Source organism: Gekko japonicus, unplaced genomic scaffold (assembly GCF_001447785.1).
Source record: "Gekko japonicus isolate JY-2015 unplaced genomic scaffold, Gekko_japonicus_V1.1 scaffold281, whole genome shotgun sequence".
In the NCBI taxonomy this organism is placed as follows: Eukaryota; Metazoa; Chordata; class Lepidosauria; order Squamata; family Gekkonidae; genus Gekko; species Gekko japonicus.
Window position 1 is genome coordinate 1,053,133 of NW_015174281.1, and position 20,214 is coordinate 1,073,346.

Below are 20,214 nucleotides of genomic sequence, written 5' to 3' on the forward strand. Positions count from 1 at the left end.
GGTGATAGGCACGTAAATCCTGGTAAAATCTACAAGACAGAAGAACATGGTCCGTTCCTTCAATCTCCTTTAGCTCACATGGACATAGCCTATCCAAGAAAGTGTTTTTTTTTTTAAATCTCCCATATAGCACAGCTGAGGGGAGCACATTAATGCGGGTCAGTGTGAACATCCTTCTAATGTGGGGATCAATCAAACAAGAGAAATATTCTGCAAGCAGCACGTGTCCCTGTCTATAAGTTTATTTATTTATTTAGGCATTTTTACCCCGCCCTCCCCGCAAGCGGGCCCAGGGCGGCTTACAAGGGGCAGGAGCCTGTGCATAAAACCCAATAAAACAGTAAAATCATAATAGTAACAATAATAACAGTAATAACAATAATAAAGTGCTTTCAGAAGACAAGATGGTCTTGAGTGGTTATGGTGGCATCTTCAGGTCAGCCCCGTTGGGGTACCACTGTCCAGTAGATCGTTCATGCCAATCCCATGTTGTTACTGCCACACAATGTATGGCTGAGCTTCCCAGGGCGATCCCGCATCCCAATGGTATTGCCACCGTTGGTGGTGGTGGCAGCGGCGGCCCCTATGTGAAAGCCTGGCGGAAGAGCTCCGTCTTGCATGCCCTGCGGAACTGCATGAGGTCCCGCAGGGCCCTGATCTCCTCCGGGAGCTCGTTTCACCAGGTAGGGGCCACCACTGAGAAGGATCTAGCCCTGGTCGCAGCAAGTTTTATCTCCCGGGGACCTGGGATCACCAAGCGGTTTTGGATACAGTTTGAACCTTACCTACCATTTGGTAGGTAAGTTTGGGTAAGTTTGAACCTTACCTACCAGTTTGAGCCTTACCTACCATTCCTGTGTACTGGAAAAAGTGTGCCTTGCACACAAAAGCGAATACCTTGAATAAACCTTTGCTGGTCTTAAAGGTGCCCCGCTGGGCTCTGAATTTGTTCAGGGGCACCCAGTGAAGTTGATGTGTGGGAGATTCAGAACGGACAAAAGAAAGTACTTTACGCAACGAGTGATTAAAAATGTGTGCATTGCCAGATGATGTAGGGATGGCCACAAGCATACATGGCTTTGAAAGGGATTGGACAAATTCACGGAGGACGGGTCCATCGGTGGCTACTAGCTGTGGTGACTAAGGGGAACCTCCACATTCAGAGGCAGCAAACCTCTGAATACCAGTGAGGGCCTTGGATTCTGCCCTGCTGTTGGCTCTCCATAGTAACTGGCAGTGTTCCCTCTAAGCTGAGTTAGTGTGAGCTAGCTCACCGTTTTTTAGCCTCTGGCTCACACATTTTTGTCTCAGCTCAGGAACGATGGCTCCAGAAGAAACTAATTTATGCAGCAGCCAAATCTCCTGCTCACAACTTTAATGCCAGTAGCTCACAAAGTAGAATTTTTGCTCACAGGACTCCACAGCTTAGAGGGAACATTGGTAACTGGTTGGCCACCATGTGAAACAGGATGCTGGAACAGATGGACCACTGGTTTGATCCAGCAGGGCTTTTCCTGTGCTTTTATTGTCTCCAGGACTGACTTGGGCTGTGGAGGTTCTGGTGCATTCCTTTTTTGTGTTCCAGTTGCAGCCACCACTTCACATTGCCACAGAATACTTCAGACATTAATTGCATTACCTAGATAGTTAGCATTACCTAGATAGTTAGCATTACCTAGATAGTATTAGCATTAACTAGATAGAAGTGTGGAAACCTGTCAGCTATGCATGCTCATTGTGGTCTTAGTTGTCTTGCCTTATTTTGGGTTTTACGAGACTTTGGCAGCCCCGAGGGTACCCGGAGCGGAGACCTGTGTTATATTTTCCCTTGCAACATTGTTCCTGAAAGTCTTGAAACTTGAGTCTCTGCAGTTCTCTGTCCTGGGCTAGCTCCAATAAACCGTAACCTAGTTAACAATCTGACCAGTTGTTCTGGGAACCACCAGCTGATGAGCAGTTTAGGCATGTGCATAAGGAAGACTCTTGTGTGGTCCAAAAGCTTATTCCCCCCCCCTTATGGAGAGCGGGCTCGAATCCTACCATTCTGTTCAGTCAAGTTTGAGGACTTCAATTGGCACAAGAGGGATCCTTGGGCTGGTGGAAATCGTCAGTCTTGGCTCAGTAGAGTAGAAGGATTCAAGCCACCACCCCCATCTTGTATATAGTTTGTGTTTGTGCCAAAATGAAATACTCAGGGCTGTCTCACACATTTGATGTGACCTCCGGCACGCCCCAGCATCCCATTAGTATACGCTGAGTAAACATGAGTAAACATGTGAAGTGTGAGTAGGAGATCCACATTTCCATGCGGGAAACATCTGCTAGAAAGCCAGGACCAGTTGTGGCTTCCCAGCATCATGCTTTTGGGGATGCGTGTCCCTTTTCATCCTTGTACTTGGAATGGGGCAGCTCCTGAAGATGAATTGCATTTCCCTCAGCTCTTAAATATTAGTGTTTTGTTCTAGGCAAATGTGCTGTCCCTCACTGGTGTGCCGATTGTAGCAGTGAGTGCTATGCAGAAGACAGTTGCTTTGGATGTTGTGGCACCTATTGGATAGTGTCCATGCCATCAGTAGCATCAGAACTCCCTGCAGTGTGGAGCAGGGAAGAACGGATGAGCATAAGAAGAGTCCTGCTGGATCAGATCAGTGGTCCATCTAGTCCAGCATCCTGCTTTATACAGTGGCCAACCAGTTGCCCTGAAGGATCAACAAGGAGGTCATAGGTCATGGTCACCCCCCAGTGGTATTCAGCGCTTTACTGCCTTTGGATGCAGAGGTTTCCTTTAATTTTGTTGTTGTTCAGTCGCACAGTCGAGTCCGACTCTTCGCGACCCCATGGACTAGATCCCACCAGGCCCTCCTGTCTTCCGCTGTCCTCTGAAGTTTGCTCAGTTTCATGTTCGTTGCATCGATGACACTGTCCAACCATCTCATCCTTTGCCGTCCCCGTCTTCTTTGACCTTCAATCTTTCAAGGTCTTCTCCAGTGAGTGCTCCCTTCTCATTTGGTGGCCAAAGTCTTTGAGCTTCAGTTTCATTATCTGGCCTTCCAGGGAACAGTCAGGGTTGCTTTCTTTTAGGATTGACTGATTTGATCTTCTTGTAGTCCAAGGGACTCTCAAGAGTCTTCTCCAGCACCATAGTTCAAAAGAATCTATTCTTCGGCGCTCGGCCTTCCTTATAGTCCAACTCTCGCAGCCATACATGACTACTGGGAATACCATTCCTTTAATAGCCACAGATGAATTTATCCTCCATGAATCTGTCTGATCCCCTTTTAAAATGATTTATAGCCTGTGGCCATTCACTGGTAATGAATTCCACAATTCTTTTTTTTGCGAAGTTCCACAAGGATGCCTTAAAGGTGTATTCTTAGATCATCCGGTTTGAGAATTAGGATATTGGATCGATGAACTTTTAAATGTAAGACCTTGAAAGATCAGCCCCCGGGGACCAGCTTTCGGAAGTGCAATCCATTGTAGGTGTGTAAGGTTGCACTGGACGCACTTTGCGGTGGTAAGGATGGTTGAGTGTTTCTCAAGTCCTGGTTGCACTGCAGCTTGGTAATAACCGACCGTGTGGTTTGGCTCACAGATCACTGCGTGTCTGCCTTGCCCCGTCTGCCCCTTCCCGTGCTTCTGTATTCAGTTAGCGTTTTCTTTTTCCTTGCATCTGCGCATATTGGAGCCACATGCTAGCTTTTGCTAGAGGAAGCTGCACTTTGATTTCTCCCAGTTGGTGAGCAGGGGAATCCGTGGCGTTTATTTGCTCGGTTGACCTTGTCACGCACTTGTGTAATACAAATGACAGAATAGTTATGTTGGGAAGAAGAAAGAGACGGGCGGAGCAAGATTTTTTTGTCCTTTTTCCTTCTGGGAAATGTAGTTAAAGGCCCCGTGGGCAAAAAGGAAGGGAAGTCTCGGGGTGTGTGTGTGTGTCTTCTTTCTATGGGTGATTCTACATCTAACATTCACTCCCCATTTTCTCGACTGGGAGGAAAAGGTGCCGCTCAAAACCTTGGGGCAACGGCATCCTGACTGCAAAGTCACCCCTGAATGGCCATAAATCTATGCAGAAGGTACCATAGAACCGGATGCTCAAAGAATGTGAAAGCAGCGTGCAATGCAGAGGGGAATTTCTGTTCCAATGTGGGTTTCGTAAAACAACGGAGGGAAAAGCCAATGCAGAATCAGCCTATGCTGAAGTGGAGTAAATATGCTCAATAACCTAGGACCGTTTTTACTGTGAGATCTGAGGGTTTTACTACAGATTTCTCGAGGTGAGAGGTGTGTGTGGAGGTGAGATGCGTATTCAATTCCCAGCATGAACAAGATCCAAGAGGCCCCATCGATACTTTCAGCATTTCCCTCATCTGCTGGGAGCTTCTTTCCTTCAAAACTTTATTCTTTTTCAACCCCCTTCCCATTCACCTTCTTTTACCAAGCCTTTGAATGTATATGAATACATAAAGCTTCATTCTATCACCTGTCTAGCACAGTGCTGTCTGCTCTGGCTCTTTGAGGTCTTTCCACGTTCTGCTTCCTGAAATCGTTTTAAAATCTAGATCCCACTATATTCTCCAGTGGGGCGGGGTCCCAAAGTGGTTTGCAACATAATTCTCCCCTCCTCCATCTTATGTTCACAGCAACAACCCTGCGAGGTGCAGTTGGGCTTGAAGAGAGTGAGTGGCCCGAGGTCACCAGGCCAGCTTTCATGGCAGAGTGGGGATCCTAACGTGGCTCTCCCAGATCCCAGTCCAACAGATGAATTGCTACACCACTGTGGATGTACTGGGGATTCAACCAGTGACTTTTCTGTATGCAAAAGCCAACGAGCTTTGGCCCTTTCCTAAACCTCTGTGCGTGCCCTTTCTGCTTATCACCTGACACTTCCCTGCTACAATCCCATTTTTCAGTGGCTTCTTCCCAATTCCAGTTTGACTGTCTGATACGGATTAGCCTTCCGGGCAGATGGTGGGCAAGCTTGTTGTGTCAGGATCAGAGTATGATGGTGCCAGGCTGGTGCCTACTGTGGTGTCTATGGAGTCCTGACCTAGACGGCCCAGGCTAGCCCTATCTCAGCAGTTCTCGGAAGCCAAGCAGGGTCAGTTGTGGCTAGTATTTGGACGGGCAACCTCCGAGGAATACCAGGGTCGTGATGCAGAGGGAGGCAATGGCAAACCACCTCTGAATCGTCTCTTGCCTTAGAAACAAGTCTAGCTTGCCACCTAGTGGTGCATAATGCTAAAAGAGCTAGAACTTCTAGCTGCCAGACGATCTTAGGATCTCCTGGCTATACTGCACACACTGCCATACGATATTTAATTAATTGATTGATTATGGAGCCCTTACCTTGGTGTATTTTCCCACTACTCAGATCTGGCAAATGGGGCAGGAGTGTGTGTAAACACACACAGACTGAGTCATCAGCTCATCTACGTACAACAAAATGTCAAAGCCCCATAACAGGCTGATTTGATAGTACAGATATAATCAATGTTGTTGTTCAGCCACACAGTCGAGTCCGACTCTTCGCGACCCCATGGACCAGCTCCCGCCAGGCCCTCCTGTCTTCCGCCGTCCTCTGAGGTTTGCTCAATTTCATGTTCGTTGCATCTATGACACTGTCCAACCATCTCATCCTTTGCCGTCCCCATCTTCTTTGACCTTCAATCTTTCCCAGCATCAGGGTCTTCTCCAGTGAGTGCTCCCTTCTCATTTGGTGATATAATCAATACAAAGACGTAAACAGCTGCTTCCTTGTTAAACATGCCAAGGCGCAAAATTTGGCCACCTCAGAGTTGGTCTCATTAGAACGATCTGAAAGGAGGAGGGGAGTATAAAATTCATCTGTTCTGCCTGAAATTTTTTATAAGATTGGAGTTACAGAGACCAAATGTCCCTATACAGAGGGCAGTAAAAAGTAAAAGTAAAGGTTTCCCTTGCTCGAAAGCCAGTCGAATCCGACTCTAGGGTTGCGGTGCTCATCTCCGTTTCAAAGCCAAGGAGCCAGTGCTGTCCGAAGACATTTCCGTGGTCATGTGGCCGTAGTTTAGTCACCAAGGCGCACGGAACGCTGTTACCTTCCCACTGAAGTGGTACCTATTTATCTACTTGCAATTTCTTGCTTTCAAAGTGCTAGGTTGGCAGGAGCTGGAACTAGAGACGGGAGCTCACTCGGGTCTCGAACTGCTGAACTACCGACCATCCATAGCCTGCAGTTCAGCGTCTTAACCACTTGAGCCACTGCAGTACTGAGGGCAATACAGTAACACATGGCTTACTTTCCACCATGTCCAGTTGGCGGGGGCAAACATGTTAAGGGCTTTGTGTGTATCTCCTTTCCAAAAGAGTTGATGGTAAAACATTAAGGTGGGCCAAGCTGAGGGGTCTTTGGCATTTAGAGAATTCTATGCAATATAGATAGTCAGCTGGAGAAAAGTTTTTACTGTGATTTCCTACCACCTGATAAGACTGTGCCTGCTCTGTGTCTGCTTGAAGGGATCTGCTACATCCCAGATTCACTGTTTAATGATATCTTTGGCTCCCATAAATCTAAGATGGCTCAGAAGTAAGTCCAATATTATCTAATTACTCTGAGCAGAGTGTCCTAAGAATTGCAGCCCAGCAGTGCAATCCTATACGAAGTTATTCCAGACTAAGCCCATTGATTTCAGTGGGCTTAGACTGGAATAACTACACAGGATCGCACTGCAAATTCTTCCTGTGATCATACAGCATTTTGCAGATGCTGAGAGCCAGTGTGGTATTAGCGGTTAGAGTGTTAGTAGGATCTGGGAGACCCAGGTTTGAATCCCCTCTCTGCTATGGAAGCCTGGTGGGTGACCTTGGGCCAGTCACACACTCTCAGCCTAACCTCCTTTGCAGAGTTGCTGAGAGGATAAAATAGAGGAGAATGATGTATAAACTTTGGGTCTCCATTGGGATACACGTACGGTATAAATGAAGTAAATAAAGAAAAGGGATAAATGGGAGCAGCAGAAGAGACAGTGGAACACTCCAAATATTTCAACTTGTATCTTTGGCTAGTTATTTTGATTCTGGTGTTACTGTGATTTTGGATTGGGCTTTGCTTAGTAGGTTTAGGCTGGAAGTGATGGGGTCTGATGATTATCAGTGCTTGATGATAGCCTTGGACAGGACAATAGGAATTGCCTTGTGGAGATCAGACCTAGGGGTCCTTCTAACCCTGTGTTGTGGTTCCAACCAACACTGGCTAGCCAGAGGTACACCGCCTCCGAACATGGAAACTCCTCCCATGGCTAGCAGTGCCAGATGGGCCTCTTCTCCCTGAATTTAAAAAGACAAATAAACTTGTTTTGATTAATTCATATTAGTGTTACACAGTGCTTCCTTCTGTCTGGTCTGAATCTACCTACCACAAATGAACTTCCTTCAGATAACCCTGAATTCTGGTAGTATGAGAAAACTTCTCTTTCTCCCCTCTTTCCACATTGTTCACAATTTAATTAATCTCCTTCCTTAGTTGTCTTTGTATGATCTATGGTACAATTTTAAATGGTGTGACACACTTTTAGTTGTGTCGACTTCAGTGGATTTAAGGAGGGTGTTAACTATTTATGATGGCACTGTTATGATACAATTCTATGCATGTTTATCTGGGAGTAAGCCCCATTGAATAAAGTAGTGCTTACAACTGAGTAAACTTGTATAAGACTATGCTCAAAGTGCATTTCTACATACACCCCCATCAAGTTGCAGCTGACTAATGGCAACAACCCAGGGCTCTTTTTGTAGAAAAAGCCCAGCAGGAACTTATTAGCATAATAGGCCACACCCAACAGCAGAAACTAATTAGCATATTAGGCCACACCCCTGCCAGCACAGCTCATTAGCACATTAGGCCGCACCCCCATGTTACCAGAAGTGTGGTAATCCAGCCACACCCACCTTTTGCTTGTTATTCTGTTTACCTTGTTTGTTGTCAAAACCCAGGGCCTTTTTTGTAGCAGGAACTCCTTTGCATGTTAGGCCACACACCCCTAATGTAGCCAATTCTAATGAGTGTCTGCTGTTGGGTGTGACATGTTATGCTAATGAGTTCCTGCTGGGTGTGGCCAACTTGGGAGCCAGCCGGAACTCTGTTCCTGTGCGTTCCTGCCCAAAAATAGCCCTGGATTTTCAAGGCCAGAGATGTTCAGAGGTGGTTTGCCATTGCCTGCCTCTGTGCCTGGACTTCCTTGGTGGTTTCCCATCTAAGTACTAACCAGGGCTGACCCTGCTTATCATCCAGATCTGATGAGATTGGGCTAGCCTGGGCTATCCAGGTCAAGGTGAAAAGTGCCGTAAGCTACTATTAAAGAATTAACCCCTTTAATTCAGAGGACTGTGAAATCATAGAATTGTTCACCGGATTCCTGTTTTCATCTTTTCGAGCGCATTTATTTAAGTCTGTACATAATCAAGCCTCCGGATGGGACTGTAGCTGACTGGCTGAGCATGTGCTTTGTATGGGTTCAACCTCTGGAATTTACTCAAAACCCTATAGATTAAATGAGTAGTATCATGAGAGCCAGTTTGTTGTAGAAGAAGAAATTGGATTTATACCCCGCCCTTCACTAACCAAAGGAGTGTGAGAGCCGCTTACAATCTCCTTTCCCTTTCCCTCCCCAGAACAGACACCCTGTGAGGTAGGTAGGGCTGAGAGAGCTCTTTCAAGAACTGTCCTTGAGAGAACAGCTCTGACAGAACTATGGCTTGCCCAAGGTCATCCAGCAGCTGCAAGTGGAGGAGTGGGGAATCAAACCTGGTTCTCCCGGATAAGAGTCCTCACACTTAACCACTACACCAAACAGGTGCCTGGACTCTAATCTGGGAGAACCAGGTTTGAATCCCCACTATTCCACATGCGGCCAGCTGGGTGACCTTGGGTCAGTCATGGCTCTCTCAGAGCTGTTCTGTCAAGAGCAGGTCTCTCAGAGCTCTCTCAGCCCCACCTACCTCACAGGGTGTCTGTTGTGGGGAGGGGAAGGGAAAGGAGATTGTAAGCCCCTCTGAGACGCCTTCAAGTAATGAAGGGTGGGGTATAAATCCAATATCTTCTTCTTCATTTCAATCAAGTAACCTGTGGAGCCTCCAGTTCAAACCAACTAAAGTAACATGGTTGGGAGAGCAACTTGTAATCATAATAGTCATGGACCATATGGGACCATGAGAACATAAGACAGCTTCGGCTGTTCAAAGTGGTCTTGCCCTGTGGCCACTTGGGTCATGGTGCCACTGTGAGATGCTGTCCTTTGTCAGAGTGACATGTCTCAAACCTGCCTCTAGAGGGCGTTGGGTCTCCATCGCTCTCCGTGCCCTTTCCCGAGGCCTCCCTGAAAAAGGAGCCGATGGCGGCCAGCTGTGGCAGAGATCCTTGTTGTCTAGGAATGGCACCACGTTCCAGAGGCCTCATTCACAAGGTTCCCCGAAGAGGGTTATGCAAACATCCTTGGCTCTAGAATCCAAGCTGGGAAAACTCAGAACGAAGCCATCCAAGGCCGCCTCGCGCCAAAGACAATTTGAAGCAATTTATCACCAACAGTTCTGAGATTCATTTAGCGCTGCATTTTTTCTCTGTTTTGGCCTGAGATTCAAAGTTTAATTTTTATTTTTAAAGAAGAGAACCTTTTACTGTAGAGTCTCGTTGACCCAGGGTCAGTGCAAATGTAACATTTTCCAGCCACACTGTGGATTTCCCGTAGTTTCATAAAAATGAAAGGAAGTCATCTTCATAATACGAATGTCGAGTTGGACATACTATAATGTAGCGGTTGTTCATGGAGAAAAGGAAACCTTTAACAGGTTTGACTGAGGTAAAATGTTCACTGTTGTGTAGAAACTGGGAAAAGCTGTTGGGATCTTGCTCGCCACCCCCTCATCCCTGCTGGAAAGGACTCTGCTGTATGTGCCCACTGTCCTGGGGGCCAAATAGGGTTACCAGCCTCCGAAATTACAACTGATCTCCAGACTACAAAGATCGTTCCCCTGGAGAAAATGGCAGCTTTGGAGGGTGGACTCTGTGACATCACATCGCCTCTGAAGGCCCCCCCCATCCAAACTCCACCTTCCTGAGGCACCACCTTAGGGATGCCAGCCTGCAGGTGGGGCCTGGGGACCCCTCAGTATTACAGCTCATCTCCAGACTACAAGAGATCAAGTTTCCCTGCAGAAAACGTATGCGTTGGAGGGTGGACTCTATGTCATTGTACCCCACTGAGGTCCCTTACCAGGGTCAATCCCGAAATCTCCAGGAGTTCCCTGATGTGGATCTGGCAACCCCACCCTCCCATCCCCCACCAGTGAGCAGGGGGAACCTGAGAACCCTTCACCACCCCCAAATCTCCAGGAATTTACCAAACTAGAGTTGGCAGCTTTAGTGCCCAACTACATGTTACGTGCGCCTTGGTGTTTAGTCATGCCGGCCACATGACCATGGAAATGTCTTCGGACAGCGCTGGCTCTTCAGCTTTGAAACGGAGATGAGCACCGCAACCCTAGAGTTGGATTCGACTGGCTTTCGAGCAAGGGAACCTTTACCGTTACATGTTACGCTGGGTCTGCCCTGGGCGCTGTCAAGTAGGAGTGCTCTGGGAGATCCCAACTGCACCCAGACTTAAGTACGTGTCACTGTGTTGTCTCATATCCATCTCTTACTATGCTTGTTTCTCCTGTGCTGTCTTCCCCAGTGTAGATTTTAGATTGTGTGCTCCTTGGGGGCAGAGGCCTGTTTGTCTTGCTTATATGATCATGACCAACTTAAGGCATGCTTAGGCTCTAAGGGGCTCGGAGCATTACCTCAGGAATGGTAATTTAGTGATGCTTAGTGATTCTTTTGTATTTAAAGCCCCCTCATAATGCAAAGGAGCTGCGGTGGCTCAAGTGGTTAAGACGCTGAACTGCAGGCTGTGGAACATCAGTAGTTCAGCAGTTCGAGACTCGGGTGCCGCATGATGGAGTGAGCTCCCGTCTCTAGTTCCAGCTCCTGCCAACCTAGCAGTTCGAAAGCAAGAAATTGCAAGTAGATAAATAGGTACCACTTCGGTGGGAAGGTAACAGTGTTCCGTGCGCCTTGGTGTTTAGTCATGCCGGCCACATGACTCCGGAAACGTCTTCGGACAGCACTGGCTCTTCGGCTTTGAAACGGAGATGAGCACCGCAACCCTAGAGTCGGATTCGACTGGCTTTCGAGCAAGGGAACCTTTACCTTTACCTTTACCATAATGGAAGGCTGTAGCTTACTTTGTTTGTGCATAAATCCAGCCTTGCTTATGAAATATATTTCTGGCACCCTGTAGATGAGGGTGGATAATCCTTGCCCTCCTTGATTCCCTGAATATCACTGTCAGTATTCTGGCGTGAGAACTGTGGCACACATTTGGACAACTGGGTGGTATAGCTCTTTCTGGGCTGCACTACGAGACTGATTGTTCTGTTATGCGGTTTTTAAAAAAAGGTGTTCATAGAAAATTCGTATGTCTGGGAAAAGGGCTAGGCCTCTTTGAGCTGCTAGGTTTCTATTTACAGGTATCTTTTAAATGTGAAGGAACTTTCAGCAATGTAACTCTTTACCTGAAGTCTAAGCAGTACACATCTAGGACTGTGGTACTGTGGCTCACAGAGAGACGCATTTGCAGTTGCCATCCACTGAAAGAGCCACATTTGCTTCCATCTCTGGTATGAGGCCTGCCCCTCAGGGAGGCTTGCAGTCTACCCGTTCCGCTGGCGACAGCTGTTTCGAGATGGGAACCACCTGCCAACCACAAGCCCCTCCAGACAACCAAGTGCTATGTAAGGGAACAGTGCTTTAAAAAAAAAAAAGAGCCACAGGTGGAATGTCAAAGAGTGGTACATGGCTTCCAAGCTTCTTCTTGTTGTTGTTCAGTTGCACAGTCGAGTCCGACTCTTCGCGACCCCATGGACAAGATCTTGCCAGGCCCTGGGGTTACTTGTACTTGCCCTCTGCTCTTCCCCAGTAACATATTGGACACCTTCCGACCTGAGGGGCTCATCTTCCGGCGTCATATCTTTTAGCCTTTTGATACTGTCCATGGTGTTTTCTTGGCAAAAATACTGGAGTGGGTTGCCATTTCCTTCTCCAGGGGATCACGCTTGGTCTGAGTTCTCTGCTGTGGCCTGTCCGTCTTGGGTGGCCCTCCACGGCATAGCCCACAGCTTCATCGAACCACGCAAGCCCCCTCGCCACGACAAGGCAGTGATCCATGAGGGGGGGGGGGCTCCCAAGCTACTGAGTGAGTATCACTTCTCTGGGGGAAACTACCTCATTAGATTTTCCCTGTCATAGATATTTGGAAATGAGAGCGAGTCTGACTTATTTTCATTGGGAGCATGGACTGTCGGGATATTAAGCATGACACTGTCTCTTTAGAATTATTCAGCATACAAAGTGATCCTTACTACAGCCCTGTGAGTTGAGCTGGGCTTCCCCAGGGCTGTCCGGTGAGCTTGGTTCATCAAAGCACCAATAAATGGTTCTAATTTACATGTTCAGGCAGATGATCTCACTGCTCTGTTTTCTGATCTGCAGCTGGCAGCCGTTATTGATATGCTGGAAGGCGCTTTCTATGGCTTCGACCTGCTGAAGCTGCATTCCATCACGACCAAGTTGGTGGGTCGAGTGGAGAAACTCGAAGAGGTGAGGTGCACTCTGGGGTATCGTTGTCGAGGGCAACAGCAAGTTCCCTCAGTTGCCTTCCACAAAATGACTGGCTGTGTGGCAGGAGCTACCAGTCATGCTCTGATCCTCAACATAGACAGAAGTATTGCAATTTAACCAGTCTTTTGTGACATGCAACCATGGCTGCAGGTTTACATGGCTGGATATTGCTCTCTTGTTCTGTTGTAGTCATTTGCAGCAGGATTGGCTTATCCACACAGGAAAATCCAGTATCCCTTCTTCCTTTGGGCCAGTGGTTCTTAACCTTGAATCCACCACCAGTTTGGTGTAGTTGTTAGGAGCACGGACTCTAATCTGGGAGAACCGGGTTTGATTCCCCACTCCTCCACATGCAGCTGCTAGCGTGATCTTGGGTCAGTCATAAATTCTGTCAGAGCTGTTCTTGAAAGAGCAATTCTCGAAAGAAGCTCTCTCAGCCCCACCTACCTCACAGGGTATCTGTTGTGGGGAGGGGTAAGGAAAGGAGTTTGTAAGCTGCTCTGAGACTCCTTTGGGTAGTGAAGGGTGGGGTATAAATCCAATCTCCTTCTTCTCTTTCTTCATCCTCACCAAGAACACAACATTATCACTGACTGCCACCATAAGTAAAAAAAATCAGAACTTTAAAATGCAGCAACTCAAACAAGGCAGTTTTGTCTATCAATATATATAATTCTGAATATAGTACAAGAACGTGGATCAAGAAACCTGCATGATGGGGCTCTATACAGAAAAGGGGCTCTATACAGAACTCCTGGGTTTGTAGAAAGATCTGAATTTTTAATGTTGTTTTTTTTTTAAACCTCCCAAAATGGAGAAGACAGGTCTGTACAAGCACAGGTCTTGCAACTCCAACAACAACAAAATGCTGACCAAGAGCTTGCGAGATCAGAGTCAGCATTCTGAGGGAAATTTTTTAAAAGCTTGTGGAGAAAGCAATGGCAAGAAGCGGTTAAGGAAGAAGAACAACAAGAAGAAGAGGACATTGGATTTATTATACCCCGCCCTTCACTCAGAGTGAACTCCTTTCCCTTCCCCTCTCCACAACAGACACCCTGTGAGGTAGGCGGGGCTGAGAGAACTCTGACACAAACTGCCCTTTCAAGGACAGCTCTTGTCAGAACTACGGCTTGCCCAAGGTCACACCAGCAGCTGCGAGTGGAGGAGTGGGGAATCAAACCTGGTTCTCCCAGATTAGAGTCTGCACACTTAACCACTACACCAAACTGGCTCCTAAAGGAAAGGAATGGCTGGACAGGAAGTGGCAACACGTACAGCCATCGATCATCTGGGCATCAGGTGGGATGGAGGAAGGTTGAAGCCGCTTCTGCTTCAATGCCTCCTTCCATTGTGGCTCACCTACTGATGGGGAGGTATCGTGACAGTCTTTCTCATCAGTTCCCATTCCCATGAGCAGGTGGACAGCAATGGAGAGAGACTTTGAAGCAGCAGAAGTGAGATGCACTTTAAACCCCCCTACACACACCCCAATACCGAACTGATTGGGGGTCAGGGTGGCAAGAGGGTCAGTAGGCAGAGAAAGTGATCACTGGGGACAGGGGGAAATGGGGGCTGGCAGTAGGGTTGCCATTCTCCTGGCAATGCCGGGAAAACCTCCCAAACAGGGACATTGCTGTGCAATGGCCCCAACGTGATGACATTACCCGGAAATGATGTCATTGTGCTGGGGACGTCACATGGGGATACGCTGGTATTTGGGCAAACTCTATGGTTTCGAGGTCGAAAAAACGATAGAGTTTGCCTGAATACCAGAGTGTCTCTGGCATGTTGTCTTCACCCCAGAACGCCTTCAAAAGTCCCTCGCTCCAGCCAAGGTAAAACCTGGCAACCTTAGGTGGCAGAGGGAGGAATGTAAGAGCCAGGATTTTATCCGCAGGGCAGGCCGAGCTGCTGGCTGTCGGAGGCCAGAGCAAGTGGGGAGAACGGACTGCTTAAACTCTCAAATGCCCCGTTTGCCTCCAAAAGTTCTAAATGCCTTCCGGGATTTGTGGATCACCTCTAGGGAGTCATATACATCATGGATGGCACATATACATCTGGTGCTGTGCCAGCTGCACTGGCTCCCAGTGGAATACCAAGTCACGTTCAAGGTTTTGGTATTAATCTATAAGGTCTTGAGCGGCCAGAGACCGACATACCTATGGGACCGTCTCCTCTGTTATGTCCCTGGGAAAGTGTTGCGCTCCTTAGACAGCAGTCTGTTGGTGGTCCCCGGCCCCAAAGGTATCCAGCTGTCCCAGACCAGGGCCAGGACCTTTTTGGTACTGGCCCCAACCTGGTGGAACTCTCTGCCAAGTACCATTAGGGCCCTGCGGGATCTGATGCAATTCCGCAGGGCCTGCAAGCCAGAGATGTTCCACCAGGCTTTTGATTGAGGACAGAGACGGTTCCATCTCGGCTGGCACCCTTCTCTGCTCTCTGTTACTCACATCTACTTTGCCCCCCCCCCCCCCCCCCATCTGCGAAGTAGCTGCCAGTTGGGACTGATTATTTGCCATCTGATAGTTGGAAAGTTTTATTACTGTTTTAACTGGCTTTTTGTCTTGTTTTTGATTTATGCCTTTTGTACACCGCCCGGAGCTTTGCTCTGGCAGGGATTGGGTGATTCATAAATATAATAAATAAATATAGGCTAGGTCTGGCTTGTGATGGGGAACAAAAGAGTTCTTCCTCTCCTTGCTTCTATTATGGGGCAGCTGACCACTGCAGCAGATTCTTTCCAGTTCTTCTTCTTTTTTTTTAACAAAGGAAGGAGGAGCAGGCTCTTGCAGGTATTGATCCTCTTACATGTTTTGCTGACGACACACAAGCTCCGATGATAAAATCCTGGTGGTGTTGTGCACAAATTACCTTCTGTTTCTTTTCTCCCCCCCTCCCCCCATGCACCAGGACCAGAAGCACAAGACACAGAAGGCCAATGAAGTTCTGCAAGAGCTGAATCATAAAGCTAAGGATAATTCATCCTTTGGCCTCTCCAATGACCTTGCTGACATACAGGGCTTGTTGCAAAGGGATGCTGCGGCTGCCTATACGCTCACTGAGGTGAGGCCTGCACTGAAAGAATTCAGTTTCCTGTGCTGCCCCCCCCTCCCCTGCAGCCCTGAGGGCTAGAAACTTGATGTTTTGTTTTTTTTCAAATGAAAACTTAGGACTCTGAGGCTATCGATAGCTGCCCTGCTATCAAGTCCATCAGTGGACCAACTGATATTAAAAAACAAAACGAAACATGGCCCAAAGAGTAACATGTCAATCCAATAGAAAGGTATCATTTCACTTGCTTGCTAGCTCTCTTCGTGGTTTCGATAGCCAGGGTCACCCAACATCTGGGATTAATCCAGATGCTGGACTGAAATGGCAAGTCAGCCCCACAGAAAGTACTGGCGGTGTCTGCCTTTTCAGTCATGGACTCTTTCTAAAACACTGAGGGTTGCATGAAATGTTCTTATTTTTAATTTTTGTGGTAAATGTGTGGATCCAGGTCCTCGCTTGCCAACATAATGGAGAACTTGGGCAGGAGGCACTGGGGGGGGGGGAGAATGGGGAGCGGCCTAACTCTCTCTACGCCCTCTGTCTCCATTATTTCCCCTCAGAGACTCATTACTGGTTTTAGAACTTGGCTAGAGAAATAAAGGGGAAGAGAGGGATTTTCAGTGGGGAACTGGCGGGGGGGAAGGTTGAGTACTCCTCCTGCCCCACAGATTGCCACTTGAAAATCCACCCCAGCCCCGCATTAGCCCACGAGGGAGATGTGGGCCTGAAAACTGTGTTCTGCTCCTAAAGTCTCACTGGAAGGAGCCCTGAGGTCAGGGTAGGGCCCCGGAGATTTTCTCCCTTGCACAGCTCCTCCAGATGCCTGTCCTGCCAGCCTCCCTTGGTCGGCCCTCTTGCTGACGTCTGCATAATCCATCCGGGAGGAGAGGAAAGGGAAGGAGGGCCGACTGGGAGAGAGAGACGGCTTCTCGGGCTGCAAGATGGAGGTTTGCTGGTGGAGAGATTGTGTCATTTCGAAAGAGTGAGCTGCAACTTGGAGCTTGCTTAAGGAGCCCCTAGGGATGGCTGCTTGGGCCAGGAGAGGGAAAATATAGCTTTCTTCCAGGGTTGGAACAGAATATCTCTTCAGAGAATAACCCATCAGTAACGTTGGATCCTGCAAGCCCATTCTGCTAGCAGAGGCTCTTTCCTCTAGAGGAAGGAGCCGTCCTCTGATATCAGAAAAGCATCTTGCATTGGGGAAGGTTCTGTCCACTGGAGGAAATTTCTTATTTTATTTATGTTTGAATTTATATCCTGCCCTACCCCGAAGGCTCAGGGCGGCTGACAAGGGCACCATGTGCCGAGGTTAAAACAATGAAACACATAATATAAAACAATAAGTTACAATAAAAATACAGTAACAAATTTACCAAATTACAGTACAGATTTAGCCGAGATGGGTAGATCTTAACCTCCATGATAACTCCCTGAGATCTTGTCATCCAATCCCTGCCCGGTCACCTCACTCCCCCAGTGGGGTCCAGATAATCATGATGGTAATACGACAGTGCATAGGGGGCGGAGGTGGAATAGTGGCGGCGGCGGCTCCTACTCAAAAGCCTGGCGGAAGAGCTCCGTCTTACAGGCCCTGCGGAACTGACAAAGGTCCCGCAGGGCCCGGATCTCTTCCGGGAGCTCCTTCCACCAGGTAGGAGCCGCCACCGAAAATGCCCTGGTCCTGGTCACCGCAAATTTAACCTCTCTAGGGCCTAGAATTTCCAGGATATGACGCCTACTGGAATCAGTCCATGGGATCCAGCCCTGAGGCCCGGAGAGTAGTTGGTCTGCAGCAGAACAGTTAGATTCAAGTCCACCAGCACATTAGAGACCAACAACAAGAAGAAGAGAAGAGATTGGATTTATACCCCTGCCTTTCACTTGGAGTCTCAGAGTGGCTTACAATCTCCTTTCCCTCCCCCTCCCCACAACAGACACCCCATGAGCAATGTTCCCTCTAAGTTGTGGAGTCTTGTGAGCAAAAATTCTACTTTGTGAGCTGCTGGCATTAAAGTTGTGAGCGAGCAATTTGGCTACTGCATATATTAGTTTGCTGTGTTGCCCTCCTTCCTGAGCTAAGACAAAACTCTGTGAGCTGGAGGCTAAAAAACTGTGAGCTAGCTCACACTAACTCAGCTTAGAGGGAACACTGCCCGTGAGCAGTGTTCCCTCTAAGCTAAGTTAATGTGAGCTAGCCTTCAGCTCACACATTTTTGTCTTAGCTCAGGAAGGATGGCTCCAGAGCATATTCATTTATGCAGTAGCCAAATCGCTCACTCACAACTTTAATGCCAGCAGCTCACAAAGTAGAATTTTTGCTCACAAGACTCCAGAGCTTAGAGGGAGTATTGCCTCTGAGGTGGGTGGAGCTGAGAGAGCTCTGAGAGAACTGCTCTTGAGAGAAGAGCTCTGAGAGAACTGTGACTGACCCAAGGTCACACCAGCAGCTGCATGTGGAGGAGTGGGGAATCAAACCCAGTTCTCCCAGATTAGAGTCCGTGCTCCTAACCGCTACACCAAACAAGATTTTTAGCTTTCAAGAGTCAAAGTTCCCTTTGTCAGACACAAGTAGGAATGGAGATCTTCCAAGTCCTTATAGGTGGGATGGGTGTTATAAAGAATGCTTATAAAGTATGCAAAGCTACAGTGCTTATTGTAACCTGCTTGATTAGAGCAGCTGTGGATTCAGCTGTGACGACGGCCTCATATCAGGAGCTGGGCGCTTACCTGTAACCAGAGCAGCGATAAAAATGTTCAGATGAAGAAAGCTGGTGTAAGGGTTGATAGCTGTATTACACTATTTATTTACAGTAGCTGTATAATACCTTTCAAGTAAAAAAAAAACACTCCCAAGGTGGTTTCCAGTAAGAAATCGGAAAGCAACGCTTCAGACTTTATGAGCCTAAGAACTGAAACCCAGGCATCAAACCACCAAAACCTAACACCTGATCTAACGGCGGCAGCATACAGTCTGATTAAGCAATCGACACATCAGCTTCTGAAAACTTGATTGAAGTTTTGGCTTGTCTTCAGAAAGAGACTGTGAGCAGATTATGTAAGCTAAGGGACACTGCAGCAAAGGCCCTGTTCCTGGGAAAGGATAGTCTGACCTTAAAAAGCAAGGGTACCTGGAGCAAGGCTTCATTGGCAGTCATAAAAGCCTAGGGAGGGACACTGCAAATGATAAGCTTTAAACACTCACGGGTACCTTGGGACTGTGCTCCCAGAGTGCTACCAAGGGAGGTGTGTGCAGTGCTTATTTTACAAAAAGAAAAAGTGAATGACAATTTTTTTTTTTTAAGGCTGTAAAAAATTTCAGTAAAGACCATCAGTGTTCCAGAGAGGGTTAATAATGGGAGCAGTTCTCAAGCCGAGAAGCAAAAGCATAACCCACCCACCATTACAAAAGCGGGTCATGGCTTTGTGATGGCATTTACTTTGCATTAGGGCATTTGCTTTGCATGCAGAGTGTCCCAGGTTCATCTCCGGTTAAATGGATCAGGTTGTAGAGGAAGTGGAAGATCTTGATCTGAGACCCTGGAGAGCCACTGTGAGTTGGAATAGACTATACTGACCTTGGCTGAGATGATACTGGTTTGACCAAATTTTAAGGCCACTTAACGAGGGGCTGTGGCTCTGAGGCTGAGCATCTGCTTTGGTTTATCAGTTCACACCAGAACTTTGAACTGAGCTTGGAAATGCACCAGAAGACTGTCTTCAGTAAATGAAGAGAGATGATCATGTCAGGGAGCCCCAGTTAAGACCTCTGCCGTAATGTTTGGAGCAAGCGTTTTAAAGTTCTGAAAGCTCTTCAAAGGCACGGTGGCCTGAATTTCAGACATGAGGTCAGAAACATGAAATCCAAATCCCAGGCATGAGATCCAGAGTGATTCTGGCCTGTATCCTGCCACGACACACAGGAAAGCTTAACGCCTCCTTGAAGAGAGCCAGTTTGGTGTAGTGGTTAGGAGCGCGGACTCTAATCTGGGAGAACTGGGTTTGATTCCCCACTTCTCCACATGCAGCTGCAGGTGTGACCCTGGATCAGTCATAAGCTCTTTCAGAGCTGTTCTCTCAGAGCTCTCTCAGCCCCACCTACCTCACAGGGTGTCTGTTGTGAGGAGGGGAAGGGAAAGGAGTTTGTAAGCCGCTCTGAGATTCCTTTGGGTAGTGAAGGGCGGGGTATAAATCCAATCCTCTTCTTCTTCACTCTTCGATCTTGAGAGGCAGTGGTGTACTTCTGGGCGGTCATACAGCCAATGACGGCTGTTGCCTTCATTCCCTACTTGTGGTCTTTCCAGAGGCATGTGACTGGCCCTGTAGGAAACATGAAATGGAGATAGATGGACCCTGAGTCTTGTTTATTTATCTGCTTGCTTGTGTCAGGACCCTCAGCAACAATGGAAGCACACACTTGCAAAGAAGGTTTTACTTTATTGAAGCTGGAGATGCATGGACAGGAA

At 47.7% G+C, this 20,214-nt stretch overlaps 1 protein-coding gene across 1 annotated transcript in view; it reads left to right on the top strand.

The window, feature by feature from the left end:
- Positions 1-20,214, top strand: part of OLFML2B (olfactomedin like 2B) — a 65,035-nt gene that overhangs the window by 32,647 nt on the left and 12,174 nt on the right. The window contains exons 5-6 of the mRNA XM_015423848.1: positions 12,572-12,679; positions 15,611-15,763. Of these exons, the coding sequence (XP_015279334.1) occupies positions 12,572-12,679; positions 15,611-15,763 (261 nt within the window). The remainder of the gene's footprint in view (positions 1-12,571; positions 12,680-15,610; positions 15,764-20,214) is intronic.